The 22623-nt window shown below is 35.2% G+C and overlaps 1 protein-coding gene across 3 annotated transcripts in view; it reads right to left on the bottom strand.

Annotated features, from left to right (window-relative positions):
* MDH1B (malate dehydrogenase 1B) overlaps positions 1-22623 on the bottom strand; it is a 32015-nt gene that overhangs the window by 4820 nt on the left and 4572 nt on the right. For all 3 annotated transcript variants that reach the window (XM_087949468.1, XM_026673193.2, XM_087949469.1), the window contains exons 5-11: positions 21935-22434; positions 20831-20972; positions 19393-19556; positions 17888-18027; positions 17152-17203; positions 10146-10205; positions 6331-6396 (exon numbers count right to left, since the gene is read on the bottom strand). In XM_087949468.1, the coding sequence (XP_087805594.1) occupies positions 6331-6396; positions 10146-10205; positions 17152-17203; positions 17888-18027; positions 19393-19556; positions 20831-20972; positions 21935-22434 (1124 nt within the window). The remainder of the gene's footprint in view (positions 1-6330; positions 6397-10145; positions 10206-17151; positions 17204-17887; positions 18028-19392; positions 19557-20830; positions 20973-21934; positions 22435-22623) is intronic.

Raw genomic sequence — 22623 nt, 5'->3', positions numbered from 1 at the left:
CCCAAGAAAGAGAAAAATAAGATGCAAAATCAATATAATGCTAGAAAACAAAAGAAAAAAGGAACACAACAGAGAAGGGAAGCTAACAAGGCAGAGGCTAGGAGAAGGGGGGGTAGAAAGGCCTGGTGGGAGAAGAAAGAAAGGGAAAAGGTGGAGAAAAGCCACAAAGCTTTGAAACCAGATGGGAAAAGAGGAATCTTTTTTAGGGACAAAGGGTAATGTATAATTTGTTTAAAAAAGATTCTGCAAGGTACATAAGATGGTACTGTAGCATTTGTATTAGAAATAGAAAATTAGAATGGTTTAAGAGTTAATAAGAGATTAAAATATTGAAATGTTTAGTAATGTATTTAATCATTTTGGATTTATTATTTTTCTTTTTAAAAATTAGTAGATAGAATGTACCAAGCAGAATCAGATTGGGTATTGGGTGTTATTTTAAATGTTAATTTAGGGGGATGATAGAAAGGCATCATACTCTGATTAGTGATTTCAGGAGAAATTCTTTTTTCTTTTTACTATAGGGAATGAGACAAATGGATAATAAAGAATGGACAAAAGATACAAATATAATGACTTAAATTAAAATGAATTAAATAAGATAGAATTAAGAAGAGTGAAATGTGTGGAGAAGCTAATTTAGAAGATATAGAATGGTAAATAAAATAGGTAATGGCATGTAAGATGAGCATGAATATAATTGAAGTCCATGTAGAGAGAGGTTTCTGGGGCCAAGTTACTTTTCTAAAAGATCTCTTATATTTTTGTGTTCTGTGTGTTTATGTATGTGGGAGAATTAATAAAACCTTGCAGGAATATAGAATGAGAATAATGGTAATCAAGTCAGAGAGAAATAGATGATAATTATAAATTGGATAAATATAGAGAAAAATAATAATAGTGAAATTGAATAAGAGTAAAGAGAAATAAAGAGAAATTGGATAAGAGATATTTGTATGCTCATATGGAACTGGTCTAAAATAGAATTATATTGTATAAAATAATGTTTTATTTGACTTGTAAAATTTATAATGGAAAGAGGTTCATGCATTTAATGGTTAATGATGGTTTGTTTGTCTTTAAAATTAATAAAATTTGTTAAAAAAAAAGAAGAAGAAGAAAATATTTTAGAGAGAGAAGGGTATTAAAAAAAGGGATGAGAAAAGGGGAGGAAGACAGAAAGAGAAAGAACTTATGAGGGACAAAAGCAGGAAATAAAGAAAAAAGAGAAATGTACTAGGATTAAAGGTATTGGTTCATCTAGAAAACATAGAGATAACGGTTAAACTAAGTTAAAAGTGAGAATTCTGCAAAGGTACAAAAGATAGTGTTGTGACAGTAGAATATAGTAATGAGCTAGAAATTAAATAAGTAAATAATGTATGAGATAAAATTGTATTGTTATGTAATGGTATGCTTATTTATAATTAATGTAATAATAAAGAAGGGAGGGAAGCGTAATTGTTTCTAAAGATTGATAAAATATTGAAAAGAAATGTGAAAGATTTATAAGGGAATTTATACCAGTTATTAGAATGAATTTGAATAATTATTTTGCTTATTAAGTAAATAATTTATAAGATAAAACTGTGTAATTATGTAATGGTATGCTTATTAACAATTAACATAATAATGAAGAAGGGAGGGAAACATTTTAATTGTTTCCAAAGATTGATAAATATTGAAAAGAAATGTGAAAGATTTACAAGGGAATCCATACCAGTACTAGAATGAATTTGAATAATTATCTTGCTTATTAATTTTATATATATATATATATATATATATATATATATATATATATATATATATATATATATATATATGTTTTCTTAAGTTTTCCGGTACTTACATGTATGGTGTTCGGCTTGGTTCGGGTATTTTCCCACGTCATTGTAGTTGTTCTTTTAAAGTTGTAGCAACGTTTCAGCAGAATCTCATCTGCCATCATCAGGCTTCTGTATTGTGTCCGTCTGTGAGTCAGACTTTTACAGTGGTTTCAGATTTGAATTTGGGGCAGCCTATTGCTGTGCCAGAATGGTTTTTTCTTCATCCTGATTGGTTGGGAGTCTTGGTCTGTGTTTATTGGTCTCGGAGTTTGCTGTGTTCTGCTTGATTGGTGTCTCTAATATCTTCTGTCTGTTTTTTGGCTCTTTTGTATCTTGATTGGCTGGCAGCATTGTGTTGCTTTAATGGAGGCCTTTAGTGCAGCTTGGCCGGGTAAATGGACGGCTATCATTAGTTAGGAAGCTGGGTTTCATCTGGGTGCCTGGTTGGGATGTGTTTGAGCTGGAGGTATCAGGGGATCTGTTTGTGCCCAGGTGTTTGCCTGGCTTGTGGTGTGGAGATTTTTTGTTTGTGAGTGCAGGCTTCCAAATGATTGACAGCCTGGTGGAATCATCTCTTCTATTCATGCTTTCTGGTCTTTTTTCAATCTCTATGGCTTCTCTGATGATTCTGTGATTAGGGTTTTCTATAGTGGCCAGGGTTTTGGTGCCATTGAAGTTGATGCTATGACCTGTGGCTTCCATGTGTTGGACTAGTGAGGAAGTGTGTTCCAGCTTTTTGACTGCATTTTTGTGTTCATCCAGGCGGGTGCTTATTCTTCTATTGGTCTGTCCAATGTATGTGGCCGGGCATGATGCACAGGGGACTTCGTATATGCCTTGGTTTTCCAGGTCAATTTTATCTTTGGGGTTGCTAAGGATGGCTGCTATTTTTTCTGTCTGTTTTGAAGGCAGTCCTGATGTGATGTCTGTGTAGTACCTTACTAATTTTGTCTGTAGTACCTCTTATGTAGGGCAGGACAGCTGTTCCATAGGTCTGTTCATCTTCTGGGTCTCTATTATGTTTCAGTGTGTTTTTTGTGGATCAAGCTGGTGATTTTGCTTTTGTGGAAGCCGTTGGCTATCAGTACTTTAGTCAGGGTGCATAGTTCAGTCTTAATGTGTGTCTTGTCTGCCAGGCGTTTGGTTCTGGTAATTAGTGTTTTAGCCACGGAGATTATCTGTGCTGGGTGGTGGTGGGATTGGGCGTTGAGGTAGCGGTTGGTGTGGGTTTTCTTCTGGTATATGGTGTGTCCTAGTGTGCCATCTGTTTTTTTGTAGATTAGTACATCTAGGAATGGTAGTTGTTTGTTTGTTTCTGTTTCCATGGTGAACTTGATTTTGGGTGTGCGCTGTTTAGGTGTGTTAGGAAATTGTTTAGGTTTTCTTGTCCATGGGGCCAAATCACGAATGTGTCATCGATGTATCTTAACCATAGTTTGGGTTTGAGGATGGCATTGGCCAGGGCTCTGGATTCGAATTCTTCCATGAACAGGTTTGCAATGACAGGTGACAGTGGTGATCCCATGGGAGCTCCTTCTATTTGTTTGTATCTTTGTCCTTTGTATATGAAATATGTGTTGGTTAAGCAGTGTTCTGTTAGTTCCATGAGGTGTTTAGCTGGTTGGTATTTATTTTTGATGATTTCAAGGTACTACAGACAAAATTAGTAAGGTACTACACAGACATCACATCAGGACTGCCTTCAAAACAGACAGAAAAATAGCAGCCATCCTTAGCAACCCCAAAGATAAAATTGACCTGGAAAACCAAGGCATATACGAAGTCCCCTGTGCATCATGCCCGCCACATACATTGGACAGACCAATAGAAGAATAAGCACCCGCCTGGATGAACACAAAAATGCAGTCAAAAAGCTGGAACACACTTCCTCACTAGTCCAACACATGGAAGCCACAGGTCATAGCATCAACTTCAATGGCACCAAAACCCTGGCCACTATAGAAAACCCTAATCACAGAATCATCAGAGAAGCCATAGAGATTGAAAAAGACCAGAAAGCATGAATAGAAGAGATGATTCCACCAGGCTGTCAATCATTTGGAAGCCTGCACTCACAAAAAAAAATCTCCACACCACAAGCCAGGCAAACACCTGGGCACAAACAGATCCCCTGATACCTCCAGCTCAAACACATCCCAACCAGGCACCCAGATGAAACCCAGCTTCCTAACTAATGATAGCCGTCCATTTACCCGAAGCCAAGCTGCACTAAAGGCCTCCATTAAAGCAACACAATGCTGCCAGCCAATCAAGATACAAAAGAGCCAAAAACAGACAGAAGATATAGAGACACCAATCAAGCAGAACACAGCAAACTCCGAGACCAATAAACACAGACCAAGACTCCCAACCAATCAGGATGAAGAAAAAACCATTCTGGCACAGCAATAGGCTGCCCCAAATTCAAATCTGAAACCACTGTAAAAGTCTGACTCACAGACGGACACAATACAGAAGCCTGATGATGGCAGATGAGATTCTGCTGAAACGTTGCTACAACTTTAAAAGAACAACTACAATGACGTGGGAAAATACCCGAACCAAGCCGAACACTATATATATATATATATATATATATATATATATATATATATATATATATATATATATATATATATATATATATATATATATATATATATATATATATAGTTTTGCTATTTTCTTATAATTTTTTTGTATTTTCAAGGGGAAGTACCAAGCAGAATCTGAATGATGGGAATTACATGATATAAAATAGATATTAGAAATTTGAATGTTATAACTTTAGAATGCACAAATTTAATGTTTAATGAGATTTCATATGATAATAATTATAAGATTCAAAGGTGTTGCACTCTAATTGGCAATCATCGGAGGAACTTTGCTTTTCAATAATGTTGGAAGAGAATATATGAAATTGTAAACAAGACAGACGAAAGTATAAGTATAATGAATAAAACGATATAGAAATTTAGGCAAAAGAAATACCAATTGAATAAGAAAATGAGATAACTATAAAAGAAAATTAAGAGAAGTAAAGGGAGAAATAGTGAGAAGTTGGAAAAAGAGTGATAAGATATGAAGTTGAATACATAAGATGAATATGCGTATGAAATTGTGTCTGTATGGAAATGTGATAACCTGGAATCTTGCTGTACTCAAATAAGATGTTTTATTTGTTATGTTTTGTTAAAACCCAATAAAACTTTATTTTTTTTTTTTAAAAAAAGAGTAACTTTTGTGACTATTGGGCACTTTGAACTATTGATTCAGCCCTGGAAAAAACTGGAATAAGGAAGAAATAAGAGGGTTTTTTTTAAAAAAAGCACTGAATATTGGATTTTGGATTGGCTTTAAGAATGTAATGGGATAAATCTTTAGATTATATAAAAAAGATATAGATGAAGATAAAGATAAAGATGACGAGTGTAGAAAATGGGTAAAAAACAGATAAGAATTGAAGCAATAATAAGAGCAAGAGATGATGGATAGAAACAACTGCTTTCTAAATATTAAGGAAGCTTGATTGTAAGTTGGACAAGCAGAAATAAACTAGATAGGGGAAATTCCTTTTTTTTTTAATGGAACAAAAAAAATAGAAAGATTAAAGGTTAATAGAGGTTAGGCATCTTTTTCTTAATGTAGGTTTATTCGATTTTCTTTTCCTTTATGGAACAAAAAAAATATAGAAAAATTAAAGCTTTAAAAATGTTAGGCATTTTTTTCTTAATGTAGGTTTATTCGATTTTCTTTTCCTTTATGGAACAAAAAAAAAAAGAAAGATTAAAGCTTTATAGATGTTAGGCATCTTTTTCTTAATGTAGGTTTAAATAATATAAAAAGGATCACTTACATCTAATTGTGATAAAGAATATTAATATTGTGATAAATTGGATTAATAAATAATAGAAAGATTAAGGGTTAGGCATCTTTTTTATGTAAGGTTTAAATAATATAAAGAGGATTACATTTGATTGTGATAAAGAATACTAATATTGTGGTAAATTGGATTAATATGAATGATCTCAGAATCAACACTGTTCACACATAATATGGATGTATACTAAAAATAAAATAATATTAAAAAAGAATTAAGAGGCCCTCCTGGCAGCTTCTTAATGTTCAACATTAGAGTTAATTTATTTTACCTTTACAATTTCATCCTTGCAAACTAAGTAATAGATCATTTATTACATTATACATACAGTATATCTCAACTACCTAGAAGGAAATGCTTTTCTATAGGGTCAGTTCTCTAGATTAGCCACAGTTAGCAAACCTGACTTAAACTCACTGCTTTTTTCCAGTTATAATAGTCAGCCAACTACTAACTCTCCCAACCAAAAGGGACGAAAAGTGGTGTGATAGTGTAATTATTTGCCTGGAATTCAGCCACAGAGAAATGAATTCCTTTTTCCTACTTGTTATTTATCTGCCTTGACTAGCACAAACTAATTTTTTTGGGGGGGGAGGGGAAAGCATGTAGAAACAGATTTACCTTCAGCAACAGTTTGATCTTCACTTTCCAATGCTCTGTCTTGGTCAATTAAGGAAGCTCTGGGTTCTAAAAGAACCAAAATCAAAGATCAACAAATCTCACAAGTGTTTTTCAGCAATGCAATTCCAAGAGTGAAAGATGGATATAAAAAAATCTATCAAGCACTATACAGGTTTTCCCCCTTCATCTATGTATACCAATTTGTAATGATTATAAAATAAAAATGTAAGGCATTACTATTAACATTACTTAAAAAGATCTTAGACACATTTTAAAAACATCAATTTTGGAAATCTATAATGAAGTATTATTAGAAGCTATCAAATACTTGGATGGAAGCAAATATCACTGATAGCAAAAGAAGACTCAAATTTAACGCAGATTAAAAACTATAGCCTCATATCACTGCTAAATGTAGACTATAAATATATATGCCTCAATAATAGCAGAGAGACTAAAATATTATTGAATTTATACACTCAAATCAGAATGAATTTTTATCTAAGAGACAAATCAAAAATAACACAAGAATCATCCTGAATATGCTAGAACAGGGGTTGCCAACCTTTTGGACCTCAGGGACCACCAAACTCATAATTTTAAATCCCACTAACTGGTTCTGTGGGCGTGGCCTAATTTGTGGGTGGGGCTTGGTGGTCATGTGACTGGCTGGGCATGGGTTGCATGTAAATATTATAAATATTTATATAAATGTTGAATATTTTTATTAAAAAAAGAGCAACTTTTACCCAAAATCACGCAAAGTAGGCAGACAGATTGAGTTGCTCACAGAATCACAGATTCACTTAGAGATCTGTGTTTCTGCCATCGGCTATCTGAGTCTGTCACATAAAATTTGCTTGCAAGCAAACTCACAAAATTAACTCACAACACACCATATATATAAATATTGAATTTATATATATATATATATATATATATATATATATATATATATATATATATATATATATATATAAAAAGAGCAACTTTTACCCAAAATCAGGCAAAGCAGGCAGGAAGATTGAGTTGCTTACAGAATCAGATTCACTTAGAGATCTGTGTTTCTGCCATCAGCTAGCTGAACCTGCACAGTTTCAGTCCTAAGGAAAAACTGAAAAATCAGAGCCGAAGGAAGTCCTAAGGAAGGCTTAAAAGCAGAGGCAAAGATCTAAAATTTAGCTAGGAAGCAAGAAATCCAATGATTTCTTGCTTTCTAGCTAACCTAAATCTCCTGGCACAGCAGAACAGCTGATGGTCGGGAAAAAAAGGAAAAATAACAACTTAGCAGGCAAGTTTGCTAGGTAAGGAGTGAGTGGGCGGGGAGGGTTCCTGTGGGTCATGTGGGTGGCACAACCTTGTGTTCCTGTGCAGCCTGGATCAATTGCTTTGGGGGGTGCTCTGAGGGTGCTATTTTTCAAGATTAATTATACCCAGACAACATACTGTTTATGTAGATATTGAATTTTTTATGTTTAATAAAAAAAGATCTTAGTATTGGTTAGGTAATTTTATATATAAGCTAAAAAGCAACATAACTATATAACTAAATTATTAAATCACTAGTTTTTACACTATACATTTACAAAAAAGAAACAAAACCTATTTTATAAAAAAAATAGTGAGACAAGAAAAAAAAAGAAGAAAAAAATCCAATGCTGATGGTCCTCAGTGATGGTGACCGGGGATTGCTGTAAACTGCTGTTGCTAAGCAGCATGGTCACGTGATCTGGGCCTTTATGAACACATTGCTTAGCCATGGAGATTCCACTCTCAATCACCATAGTTAAACAAGGTACATCCAAGACCCCTGGATTTCAGAGGGAAATGAGGGAAATGGAGCCAAACAATGTACCAAACAAGTATTTCATCAGTACAATATGCACTGCCATCTAGTGTTTAAGGTAATTTTGTAAAATCTTAGAAGTTTCGAAAATATCATTGTTACTGATCATTGACTACAATACATTTATAGAAAAGTATAACTTTGCTCTCAATAGTGAGATGGGCAGCGTATAAATTTAATAATTACATAGTTAATAAGGGAACAATTATATTATGAGCCCAGGTTTTCAACAACAAAAGCAGGAAAGTTTATTAGTCATTTTAACATATGAATTGCTTCAATGTCAGCCCTGGTGTGTCTGGCGGCCCAGGGCTGCCATTCCGGCAGGGAACAGACAAGCTGGGATTGCCTTTTCCGCGGGGACCTGAGAACGACACAGCCACAGTGACGCTAAACGCACTGGACTGCTGAGCCCACACCAGACCTGCTGACATCAACACCGAACAGCTGTTGGGTGGCCACGCAGCTGAAACAAAAGCGGACGCTTGCGCGCATGTGCACTGAGTTTGGCTGGCGATGGAACTCTGCTGGGCTCACTGCTTAATGTCTACTGACTCTGCTTGGGGAAGAATGGAGGGTGGGGCACGCGCATGGGTGGATGGGCAGGGTTAGGGAACAATTTAAAAGGGTGGGACAGTTACTGGATGGTTAGTCCTGACTTTGAATTTCCAATTGATGGATGTCAGTTCGTGCCGGTGTTTATGAGGGAGATAAAAAATTACAATTCAGAACTGTGTTTTGGGGTTTTTTTCCCTCACATTACATCAGAACCTAACAGTGTCAATTTCTAATGAGAGGAAAAATCACTTAATTTTTAAGGCCAAAATATACCCAACTTCTTTTCTGCTAAAATAGGAACTAAATCCCTTCTCCAATTAGAACCAATAACCTGCCAGGATTGCAAGAGTACTAAATAGGAACACAATGGTAGGTATTCAGTGTTTCCATTTCAATACATGATTAACAAGCCTAATGATGTTTAAAAATCACAACAATTGAAGCTATTGTCAACATAAGACATATCTTTAACAAGGAGTTCCTTGATATTTTGTTAAAAGTTTCATCACTAACTTATCAATCATTTTAAACCATTTAAGTGGAACCAGTATAAGCACTCCTATATATCTGGAAAATACATTTTGAAATATTCTGATCCACAGAACTGGAAATTTCCTGAAGATATTACTGTATAAATTTATAGAAAGTCATAATATGTGTGATGTCATTTATTCTCTAGCTTATTTTTGACAGTTTTTATGAAAAACGTATCAAATAAATATAATAATATTAGTGATACTGCTGTTATGCACCATATGCATGCTCCCAAATTAATACAATAAAAAGTCCTGAAAAATCTCTTACAATTTAATCAAATTTGACAATCATTTATCAACTGCCTAACTGAATCTGCTGATTAAAAAAACACTAAGCAAGTTCAAACCTAGTTATTAGTAGACAAGATCATGAGGAAATCCCAGGTTTGTAGGTTAGACTGGGGAACAAGGAAAAAAAAAAAACTTCCGGGAAGAAGATAATGGCAAATCATTTCCTAATGCCGAGAATAAAATTATATGTCTGGTCCATGAAATCATCAGGAGTGTGATTTGAAGACTTTGTATTCACATTGTCTCCTAATACGTTCTGTACGTTTGCCTATCCAAAATTTAGTGTGGACAAAAATACTGAATAAGGCGATGGGGGAGTCAATTCTCCAGTTCAGGACTTGGTCGTTTGCTACAGGCCAGGAAATACACATACAAACTCCATGTACATGTTCCAAATTAACATTTAACATTCTCCCTCTTTTAAAAAATGATCTTGGTTTAGTCTGAGGTATTTTATATATTATTGTACTATTAGTATTTTTGCTATTTAAAAAAAATCTGTAAAAATAAAGGAATGTTTCGGGAATGATAATAAGTATTTTAATTGCCATTTTTAATTATATTAAAACATTTCTTTGCCTTACCGTTGTTTACTTCAAATTCTTCCTCTTCTTCTGCTACATCACGATATATTGCATGGATATCTGTAAGAAACAATATTTGTGTTATCCATTAAACTATACATATTCTATAAATAGAAAAATAAAACACATTGTTGATTGGCCATAACAAACTGAGTTGTCATGTCTATATTTTGAAGTCTGGCATGATACTAAGAAAATAATAAGCTAGTTAAAATGTTATTGTTATTACTGTTTGAAGTTATATATTGTTATATATTCCATATATATATTCCAAGTGTCTGGAAGTTAGCTCCATGAAATTTGATTTGTATTGACATCTATAGATTTATATTGTAAATTAGGGATGTATAAATTCAAAATGTCAAGGGCTAAATCCAAAGGTAGCAGAGCTATTTTATTTATTTCTATTTTTTTTCCCACAGAAACAAATTGTCAAACTCTCCAATTCAGGAACATAGCTGCAAAAAGAATAAAGCTGAGACTTCCGGTTTGTCGGCTTCGGCAGCGGCAGGGATTTGCGATATTGCGCGATCCCTGCGGCGCTAGCCGTCTTGGTGCCTCCGATCCCGACGGTCTGGAGGCTAAGGCTGCCCCGTAGAGGCAGCCAAAGACATGGGGGATCCAGAGAGGGGTTTGGGGGTGTTGCAGACCCCCTCCCCAGCCGGCTAAACCCCCTTTTCTCAAGGCGGTGGAGCGGCGGTCTGTAATGGCCGCCACAAAGAAGCCGGCAGCTGGGTAAGACTGTGCAAGAGGAAGAGGGAGAAAGTTTTGAAGAGAAAGTTTTTTCTTGGCTGACCCAGGACTTTAAGATACACCTAACATCCCAAAAACTATGACTTTTTGAATGATACTTTGTTTCCAGAGGAGAATTTCAAGCGGCAAATTCGAGGTGCTGAAAAGGAAAGTTTACTCTCCTTCCCTATGGAATCAACAAATGGATATTGAGAAACCTGTCTTTTTATAGAAGGTAAAAATTTGGCTCCTTGTTATAAGTGGGAAGGGAGAGGACAAAAAAAAATATTAAGATCTTGTTGGAGGAGATGCCTTGAAGATTTTGATTAATTGCAACAAGGCTTTAAAATATAGATTGGGCTTTTCTTTTCTTTTTATTGATATTACCCCAGGAAGAGAAAGTGAGAACTTTGTGCTTTGTTTGGACTGATTGATGACTCTGGGACTTTGGGGAACTGTTCTAACTTTTGAAGCATCTTGGTTGTTTTAAGAAGAAGAAAAAAAGAAAAGATTTACAATGGCTTTACCTGTTGATGAACTTAGAAAGGAATATGGAAAAATAAAGAAAGAAGGCAAGGACGCTGTGAAAGAAGCCTTTCATTTTTTAGAAATGGCGCTTGCTATTTATCAGCAAACACAACAACAGATGGAGAAAGCAGAAGCAGAAGCAGAAGCAGAAGCAGAAGCAGAAGCAGAAGAAGAAGAAGAAGAAGAAGAAGAAGAAGAAGAAGAAGAAGAAGAAGAAGAAGAAGAAGCCATCTTTAATGAATCCAAAAATTTAATTAAGAAAGAAAGGAGAAAGAGAGGAAGGAAAATGAAGGACTTAAGACTTAAAAAAACACCCAAGAAAGAGAAAAAATAAGATGCAAAATCAACACAATGTTAGAAAGCAAAAGAAAAAAGGAATACAACAGAGAGGGGAAGCTAACAAGGCAGAGGTTAGGAGAGGGGGGGTGGGGTAAAAAGGTCAGGTGGGATAAGAAAGGAAGGGAAAAGGGGGGAAAAAGCCACAAAGGTATGAAACAAGATGGGAAAAAAGGAATTTTTTTTAAGGACAAAGGGTAATGTATAATTTCTTTAAAAAAGAAGATTCTGCAAGGTACATAAGATGGTATTGTAGTATTTGTATTAGAAATAGAAAACTAGAATGTTATAAGAATTAATAAAAGATTAAAATATTGAAATGTTTAGTAATGATAGACTTTAAAATTTAACAAAATATTAAAGGGAATGTTTAAAATATTGAGTTTAATTAAAGAGTTTAATTGACTATTGTGTTGATGTTATTATAAACTTATTACTGTAGCATTTGTTTTTGAAATAGATAATTGGAATATTACAAGATTTAATATTTAGATTTATTATCTAATTATGTATTTAATCATTTTGGATTTATTATTTTTTCTTCTTTTTAAAAGTTAGTAGGTAGAATGTACTAAGCAGAATCAGATTGGGTACTAGGCGTTATTTTAAATGTTAATTTAGGGGGACGATAGAAAGGCATCATACTCTGATTAGTGATTCCAGGAGAAATCCTTTGTTTTTTTACTATAGAGAATGAGATAAATGGATAATTTGGAAAGAATGGACAAAAGATACAAGCACAATGATTTAAATTAAAATGAATTAAATAAAATAGAATTAAGAAGAGTGAAAAGCGGGGAGAAGCTATATAGAAGATATAGAATGGTAAATAAGATAGGTAATGGTATATAAGATGAGCACGAATTTAATTGAAGTCCATATAGAGAGAGGTAATCTGGGGCCAAGTTACTTTCTAAAAAGAAGTTTTATGTTTTTGTGTTTTGTGTGTTTATGTCTGTTTGAGAATTAATAAAACCTTGGAGGAATGTTGGATGAGAATAACGGTAACCAAGTCAGAGAGAAATGAAGTTGATAACTATAAATTGGATAAATATAGGAAAAAATAATAATAATAATGAAATTGAATAAGAGTAAAGAGAAATAATGAGAAATTTGCTAAGAGATATTTATATGTTCATATGGAAATGGTGTAAAATAGAATTATGTTGTATAAAATAATGTTTTATTCGACTTGTAAAATTTATAATGGAAAGAGGTTTTATGTATTCAATGGTTAATGATGGTTTGTTTGTCTTTAAAATTAATAAAATTTGTTTAAAAAAAAAAAAGAATAAACACAAAGCTAAGGAACAAACTCTTATTTCAAGCAGGACAATATCAGATGAACCAGCTGGCATAACATTCTTGATCAGTGCTGCATTTCAAATATTTTTACCACCGGTTCGGTGGGCGTGGCTTGGTGGGCATGCTTTGTGCGCACGCACACACTTTGCACAGGCGCAGAGGCTTTTTGACTCACCTGCTGCAAGCCTGCACTCTCCCTATCACTTCAGCAGCTGCCGCGTGACAAACTGCTTGCCGTGCAAAGCAGCTGCGCTCCAAAAGCAGGGCATAAAGGTTAGTATGGGAGCCTGGGCGGACAGGTGGGCCCAACAGCAGAGCATCGGAGAGAACTGGTTCGGTCTCCGCTGCTCATCGGCGCTAATTGCTCGGCAGAACCGGTAGAATATCACCACTGCTCTTGATATTTAAAAATATTAAAATTAATGATGGTTGAATGGAATTAATCCCTCCTCCAATGCTCTATGTCCCCAACAGAAGGCATATGGACATGCTAGAAGCTCTGACATGTTCTTTAGCATCTTTCTCTCACTTCAAATGGCTGTCAGAAAACATCATGTTGCTATTGTTCATGAAATGGAAGCCTGAAGTGACTACTTGTTAGTGTACCTTAAGCAACATTGAATTGTTCGCTGCTGAAGGAATCCTTCCAACTGAAATTCACTACTGAATGCAAATTATGATAACTATATTGATTGATGTATGTACTGTGCATCATTGGGCAAAAAATGTTAAGACTGTGAACTGGAAAAGCTGATTTATGTGAACAAGAATAAACTGCATGATAACCCATAATATCAATCAGCAAATTCTATGTGACAAAGACTAATGAATTAAGGACAATTCAATGATCAAGTTTGAAATTTCACTGGAACATTTGAATCATATTATTGACATTCTTCAGTATTGGAAGGTTTCTACAACATGGGTTTGTTGCATGTCATGATAGAAATGAAATCTTCAAGAGCTGAAATGTACAAGCAACTATTGCCAGGCTATGCAAATGAAGGTAAGGACATTCTTTATAGTTTGGTGATAGTTGACAAAACATGGAATCATTTTTATGAGCCAAAAATGAAGTGTCTGCCCATGTAATATCATCAAAAGGTTTCACCTACTGTACAACAAAAAGTCAAAGGCCAGACTTGGGCAAGTAAATTTATTGTTATAAATTTGGGGATGCAGATGTTTTTTTTAATTTATGAAATTTATTTGCCACTTATTTCATATCCAATGATTCTGCATGACTTGGATTTTTTTGAACCTAACACTACTTCATGGCACTAGATTGCAACACTCAGCATTTTGGAACAATGATTAAGCACAGTTCAGGAGCACAAAAGGGTTGTTATGTCGTAACACAACAATACATTACAAGCAACCCAAGAAGTGATTGCACAGTCTTACAACATCCCCATACAATACAGGCTTAGTATCATATGAATTCCACTTTTCCCCAAAATTGAACGAATGTTTATAGGGACATCCGTTTTACTTAAATGAAGAGGTGGAAAATACTGTCAGTGCATAGCTGTAGAGACAATGAAGTTTAAAGTTTTTTCATGATGACTTTGAGAAGTTTGTTATTGTTGGTAGAATTTTCTGACAGTTAAATGAATTAACCAGTAGAACAGCTAGTTTTCAGAAGTGGCTAGTGCTCCATCACTAGAGGTTTTTAAGAAGAGATTTTAAGAAAAGACCCTATGCCATTTGTTTAAATGCTTGAGCAGGGGAGTGGACTAGAAGACCTCTCTTCCAACTCTGTTATTCTGTTAACTACATGACTATGTGGAGAAGCATATACAGGTATTCCGTTTCACTTATTAAAATATTTCTATTTAAATTAAAGTTAAGTGAAGACATTATTTTTCATTTAACCATTGTATGTTTCCCCTTTCCTTGCCCTGCCATCTGACCAATCTGAATTTAGTTTTTCAATTCTCTACCAAAGGCAATGAAGTCTGTGGCCTTTTTCGCAATAAACTAAGACAACACCTTGTGTTGACAACACCTGTGAGAATTTTTTTTCTTTCCCACAGCCCTGACATGGCTGTGTATATTTTATATCTTAGTTTATCTCAATCATGTAGCGATCCCACTTATGTAACAAAAAGAAAAACAGAAAACTGTAGCAAATTATTTCTTTACCGGAAAATATGCTCCAGCACAGTGCTATGACAAGGCATCAACACTAAGAATTTGCACTGTTTTTGTTTTGTTATGAGAAAAGGAAGGATGATGTTTTCCTATTATTCTGAAAGAAATTAAAATGTAGCCTTTTCTGCTTTTTCTTCTTTGTAAAAGTAGTGGTCAGTGAGAACATTTTCTATTAATGCCCAAAATGACTGTCCATCTTTTAGAACTGAGAAAAAACAGGTAGCATGGAGAAAATGGAGGAGAATGAGTGAATTAGGAAATGGGCAAGAGTTGAAGAAAGGCATTACGGGGAGGCTGTGAAGAACTAGAACATAGAGAAGCATGAGGAAGAAAGAGTAGAGAGATGGAAGAAAATATGGTTGAGAATAGGTAGGTAGGAAATATAGCAGCAAGTGAGCATAAGAAGAAGAAAAACTGCTGGGGGAAGGATGGGGTGGAGTGGGGAAGGTACCGTATTTGCCGGCGCGTATAAGACGACTTTTTGCCCTGAAAAAGATGCCTCCAATTGGGGGTCGCCTTATATGCCGGGTCGCCTTATACGCCGGCAAATAGTAATTGGGAAGCACTGCGGCTGCCCGCGGCTGAGGCACTTTTGCGCACGTGGAAACGAATCCCGTGAAGCCGAAGGAGCAGCCAGCCTTCTCCCAGCTCCCAAGGAAACGAGGCTCGCACCGCCCGGGCTCCGCTGAGGTATCCGGCTGGGGCTGTCAGGAGTTGTTACCGCTGGCGCGGCTCGCTGCCCAGTCCCGCGTTGCCTCGGGAAGGAAAGGCAAAAGCCGCGGCTCTTCCTTTTTGCCTTTCCCTTCCCGAGGCAACGGGACTGGAGCCGCGGAGCCGCGCCAGCGGTAACAACTCCTGACAGCCCCAGCCGGATACCTCAGCGGAGCCCGGGTGGTGCGAGCCTCGCTTTCCTTGGGAGCTGGGAGAAGGCTGGCTGCTCCTTTCGGCTTCACGGGATTCGTTTCCACGGTAGACAAAAGTGCCTCAAAAAAAAAAAAAGTGCAAAAGTGGAAGGCGTGGCGGAAGAGGGGGCGAGTATATAACAAACTATATTTTGAGTGGAAATGTTGGGGGTCGCCTTATACGCCGGGTCGTCTTATACGCCGGCATATACGGTATGTAGAGTGCCTCGCTCAGTCCGGATTTATGAAGCTCAAAGGCGGCATGTTTTGTACTATGGTAGTCAGTAGTGATAACTACTGATAACCAATTGTATGTGGGAAGGTCTTGAGGCCTTAACTATGAGTCTAAATAAACTCCTACACCACTAGTCTGAGAGGAAGCAGCAAAAAAAGGAAGGTTCATTTCTAACATCTTCTCCTCTGTAGTGAATAACTTTCTGATTTCATTCAAATATTTGGAGCACGGAAACTGCCAAACTGGTAAACAATGTCAATCAATGGATACAATAAATACAAAGTATTTATCAGCAAGGACACTAAATTTTCAGTATTTTTTAAATAATTGTTTTGAAAACTCCACCAGAAATAATTTTTAACTCTTCCTTCCCTCATATTCCATCAACTTCATAACTTTAAGCAAACTACCACTGAGAAAATAGTAGTAATAATAACAGCAACAATGAAAAAAAGGTTAAGTCCACAGGGCACTTCACTATATAAGCAGATTGTTTACATTCCATACCCCACAACAATTGGACTCTCCAGTAATCTAGTAATAGATGCTTTATTCTACCATAGCTAAAATGTAAACATGTTTATTTCATCACTTTTATTCAGTTTAAAAATTTGGTAATAGAATATTTATTTTTAAATTTGTTTTATATGTACACTGTGATTTAGAGGCACTAGAGACAAATTCCTTGACATCCAATCACACTTGGCCAATGAAGAATTCTATTCTATACTAGTCTGTTCTGTTCTATATTCTATTCCATTCTATTCCATTCCATGTATTGTTTGAGTACTAATAACTTGCTACTGATATTTACCTCTTCTCTGTGGATTCAGTTCTGCTACTTCACCTAAAGCAACTTGTTTTTCCTGAATAGAAAAAAACTGTATCAATTGGAGGCAATTTATAATAACACTTATAATGACTTTATTAAGAAGATTTTTTTATTAATAAAAACTTTTCTTTTATTGTGTCCTTTTTATTGTTTCCAGCTGCTTCATGTCACACATAACAATAATGTGTTTCTCCTAAGAACCTATTAATCTCATAGGAGTGGATTTGATTTTAAGGGAAATTATAATTTCCACAGAATAATGTAATCATTATTTTTCTAATCATTTTTGCAAATGTATACGTTCACAGAAATATTTTACAGATATACCATGTTGCCATTGACCAAAGATGATTTGAAAACCTTCAGCTTGTCTTTCTGAATTCACATAATAAATTTATAAGCTCTGTCAATTATTTCATGCATCGTGTCCTATTATGTATATATTCTTGTTTCTGTTGTCCACAATAAGCAACTAAAAACCATCTAGAAAATAATTTTAATATAATTTAATAATTTTCAAATTAATTTTAATGCTTTAATTTCAATTTTAATAATATAAAAGAACTGGACACTAGACTCTAAACGACTGTGTCTTAGTCGATTTGAGATAAGGTTCACTTTGTAGACAAACTAAAGTATCTAGATTATCCACACTAAAAGGACAACTTATATGAATAATTTGATAAAATGAATATATATATAAACCATATGATTTTACCCGAATGAGATCACAGGCCAGGATCAGAAGATATGATTGAGTTTTTTCATTAATTTCTATTTCTGTATAGATCTCCCAGCTGCCATTCTCAAACCTTACTGGCATCGAATAGACAATCCCCTCAGGAAGACCAAATTGACCTATATAAAATACACAAATAACAAATCCATAATTAATAGATACTTTTTCTATGCCATTTGAGCATCACAAAAATATGATGCACATCCCTCCATTCTGATTCTAAGAAAATAAAACAGAATGACTAGAATTGGCTTTTAGCTATAAATACTCCTCTCTGGTCTAAGAATTACTCTCAGTACTATGATAGAGAGAGTAGAGAACTGTTCTAATCACTATAACCTAGGTTTAATCTATGTTTTCTAGACATGGCCACTAGTAGATATATAATCTACAACATGGATATCAAACTCGATCGCATCATGTGATGTATCTTGATGTATTGCAACATTTTTTGCCTTTGTGGAGCTGGGATGGGCATGGCCTGTGCATAATGCATCTGCCCCATGGGCCACCAGTTTGACATGACTGATCTAGAAGGTATTGTATTTTACAGATCAAAAGAAATGTTATTAATTCAGTAATAAAACTTTGTATTAAATCTTACTAATGCATGAATTGTTAGAAATTCGTCTATAGAATTGGAAAAAAACCAAGAGAGCATCATTATGATTGTTAAAAAGAATAACAACAATAATAAGTTAATTATTATTATTTCTGACTGTACCAAGTTGTTGTTCATTAAAAAAACCCTCTTAAATTATTTCAAGTTCTCGTTTTGCTTGAGGAAAGCAAATTGCAAAGCAAAATCCTTTGCTTGAGTATTGCTCGCACAATACTCCTCCAAAATAACGACTGATTATAAGTGTTGGGAACAGACTGATTGTTGTAATAAATATTATAAATAAGTTATATATAATTGAACAAATATGAAATATGCATGTAGGCCAGATGCATATGTCTACTTTTATCTAAAATAAGGTGAACAATGTATAAAGACAGAAACATTCATGTAGATTACACCTAATATTCCTATTTCAGTTAGATTTCTAAATTGAGATTCAGAGAATTGGCTCATGCTTAAAGTAGATCCTGTAAAATCACAGGATAAAACCAGTTTAGTGTTACAGAGGTTGTGACTCCTAGTTCTGCCTTGGACACAAAGCCAGTTGGATGCTCAGCCCTAAGGAAACAGGCAATGGCAAATCACTTTTGAAAACCCTTGGTAGGAAAACTGCAGGAACTAGACTAGGTAGCTTCCAGGAGTCATAACTGACTCGAAGGCACAAAATCATCACTATCATAATATTATCAAAAATGGCTGTGCATTTTACAGGTGCAGGGCTTTAAAAACACAGTCATATCTGCCATCTTGACTTTTTTGATTCCCCCTATAGGCATCCATTGTTGAAAATATTCAGCTTTCATGAAAAAGGCTTTAGTGACACCAAAAGAAGTGGGTCAGAAAAGCTTTTCAGGACATTTACCTTCACTAATTACTCCCAAGGAGATCATTTCTCCAGGAGGGGATCCTTGGTACCAGTATCTCAGCACAGTAGCGATTGTATGTGCAGATGCCATTCCTAAACCACGAGCTCCCCAAGAAGTTAGTGAACTCAGTGAAGCCACAAATTCAATTTGCATCCATTCACTGTTATCAAGAAATTACAGCTTTTTAAAAACATAATATAGAAAACAAATGTAAAAATCTCCTGACAAGATGACTGTCAATCAGGAAATTTAAATGAGCAGGAGGGGTCCTGGAGATAAGCTTCTGTGCTGGAGCACTCCTCCTGTAGAAACAGCTATCTTTAAACAAAATGCACCTTGTTATTATATTTAGAAAGCTGTTAAAACATTATTATTCAGGCAGTCATGTTGGTATCAGAGACACAATAATTGTGGTATTATGGAGTTAAATAAATATTATGACTTTAGAAACTTTATTGTCATGTATTTTATTATACTTCTAAGCTACTTGGATACAGATATCTGTATCTGTACAATATAGATATCTGTAAGAGATAAAAATTCAGGGAAACAGTATTCAGAAACAATTTTGGTGGCAAAATGTGTCTTAAAACCCATGAAGTAGAACTTTAAAAGAACATTAGATTAAAGCTGGACAAGTATTTGTCTGAAATATTATAGGGTTTCCTGCTTGAGCACGGGGTTGGACTAAAAGACCTCCAAGGCTCCTTCCAACTTTGTTATTCCGTATCCTATGAAACTGCTAATTACCAGAGTAGGCCATTTATTTACTTTTTAATGCAATAACCTTATTTATTTTAAAGGAAAATACCAAGTTTTCAGTCAGGACATTTTTTAATAATACAACATTACATCTAGGAAAAGAAATATATCACAGAAATTTTAATTTGTCCCAGAGTTCTAGAACTCTGTTGGTAGAAATAAAGATATAGGAAGATGCCTAATATTAAAAAATGTTTCCATACTTTTACTGCTAATCATGTTGGGTGTTGAACATAAACAAAAATATTGATTTTTACAATGCAATTTTAAATTTAGACAGACAGCAATCTTAACACTTTAATGTTAGTCACAAAATGTTGGAAAATTAAATGTAGGAAATCTAAAGATAATTCTGAAAAGACTCAGACATATACAGTATTTCTTAAAGACAATAGTGCATAGGCAGATATACTTTATTACAGCCAAAGGCTGGCAGTTCCACAGCACATAATTCTTTATTATCTCATTTTTCAAATCCTTCAATTAAATGCTGCTTTTCTTTTCAGACTGCAACAAAGAGCCAAAAAAAATTTTTTTAAAGAGACTAAAGGAATGTGAAATAGGTTAAGGACTGAAGCAATTATATGGCACAAACATTTTATATATTTTCTGTTTCTATGATGTTTCAAGAACTGCATAATACCAATTTTAAAACAAAATCAGAAAGAATACCGATCAAATAGCACATCCAACAAAGGACGAAAAAAACTTGGTGGGCCCCAGATGGCACTGTCATATCTATATAGCTCTGTTTTACTCAGATCAACGAAGCTATTGCCACTGATGTTCCCCCAAACAATGAGGTTTTTTATTCCTGTTGAAGACAACAATGGAAAATTTAAAGAACAAACTAACAAGACAAAAGATTAACCTATTCCAGCACCCTATTTGGCACTAAAATGCCTCAAACCCATAAGCAGTCAATAATGGTCCTAGTAATTGTTCCCCACCATATAGTTCTTCTAATTTGGAGGTGCCACGTAATCAACAGGGTCACCAGCATAAATAACAGCTATCAGTTGTGTGGCTTTTATTTGACTCCTTCACATTCTCTTCCCTAATGCACCAGAATTCCTTTACATTCATGCACAATATTGAACAACTTGTCTTCTGTGTATATTCAATCCCTCAAAATGTATAGCCTTGTGAAATCATACTATTAGTACCTAGAATCCATTTATCACCTTATGAATTAGGATCCTTCCATATGCCTTTAGAGAGAATAAAGGATGACCTAGGAGGAGAGCAACAAATCTGCACTTCATTCCCATGGCCCTGACTCCAATTTTCCTGGGAATATGAAGAGGGGTTTTACAAACAAACTCAGACTAGCTTTTTCTCATCCCCCTAGAGTGTAAGAGGAAGAGACATGGACCGATTATCAAGATTTTGTTATAGACTATCTCAATGAAGTATGACTCTAATCTTCTTGTGGAATCTCTTTCCTGATCTGTCTGTCCAGGAAGGGTGACATTAACATTGCAAGTCTTCCCAATTTTCCCTTTCTCCCTCTTATACCCAGAGAGTCAACAGGAGAGGACCAGGTGAAAATAGTTTAGGTCTCTTCCTAACACTCTTCTGGCTCTCCAGATTTAACATGTTTCTTTTGCCCCTAGTGTTTACCTAATGGCCTCTAGGCTCTTTCTCCCAGGTCATCTCTCTGGACTTCTACATACGCTTTAATTTTCATTTATAGTTTGTCTTTGTTACACTTTTAAACATGAGACAAAAACAGTCCCAACTAATTCAATGATTAAGCATCAATCTGTTACATACCTGCTGGGTGCATTTGTATTTTTCTTGCTACCATAGTTTTGGCTTCACTTTCCAATAGCATGGCTAGAGTGATAATATTTCTAGGATTTATAGAGGGCGCATATGTCATAAGCATTAATGACTTAAGGTTGGTAAAGGTTTTTCCCATCACAATAATTTTGACATTGCTTTTGGCATTCTGCTCTATCAAAGGGCCATATGTTTTACATTGATTAGTCACTTGGTGGATACAGTGTTCGAGTGTTGGGATTGTTTCCTGTAGGATGTCATCGAACAAAATGATAATATCAGCATCAAGGAAAATGTCCTCCAGTTCAGTATGTAAAGTGACACTACGAAGGACTGAGGATGCTAAATCTTGAGTCTCCATAACAATACCCCAAAGAATGTCTTTGAAAATACTTCTGTCAAACAAATGAAGGCTTATCTCAGTTTCCATTCCAAATATTTCTCCATTAATTAATAATGGGATCAGATGATAACAGGCAGGACTGCATGCTCTGATTAAGAAAAAAGCAATAAGGAAAACCATTAGTTCTGAAGCATTTGGTATCCACAGAATTTATTTTTCAGTTCATTGTGGGCAGGTTGATGGTAGTGGTGAAATTTTGCAAAGCAAGTGACAAGAAAGGGAGACCAAAGCCTCCTTAATCAATCAAATCCCTCACAATATGCAAGCATGCCTGCAT

This window comes from Notechis scutatus, chromosome 1, assembly GCF_049901735.1.
Source record: "Notechis scutatus isolate UNSWTSFEM ecotype Mainland chromosome 1, rNotScu1.2, whole genome shotgun sequence".
NCBI classification, from domain to species: domain Eukaryota; kingdom Metazoa; phylum Chordata; class Lepidosauria; order Squamata; family Elapidae; genus Notechis; species Notechis scutatus.
Note: the sequence above shows the minus strand (reverse complement) of the source record. Positions and strands in the feature narration are given on the sequence as shown.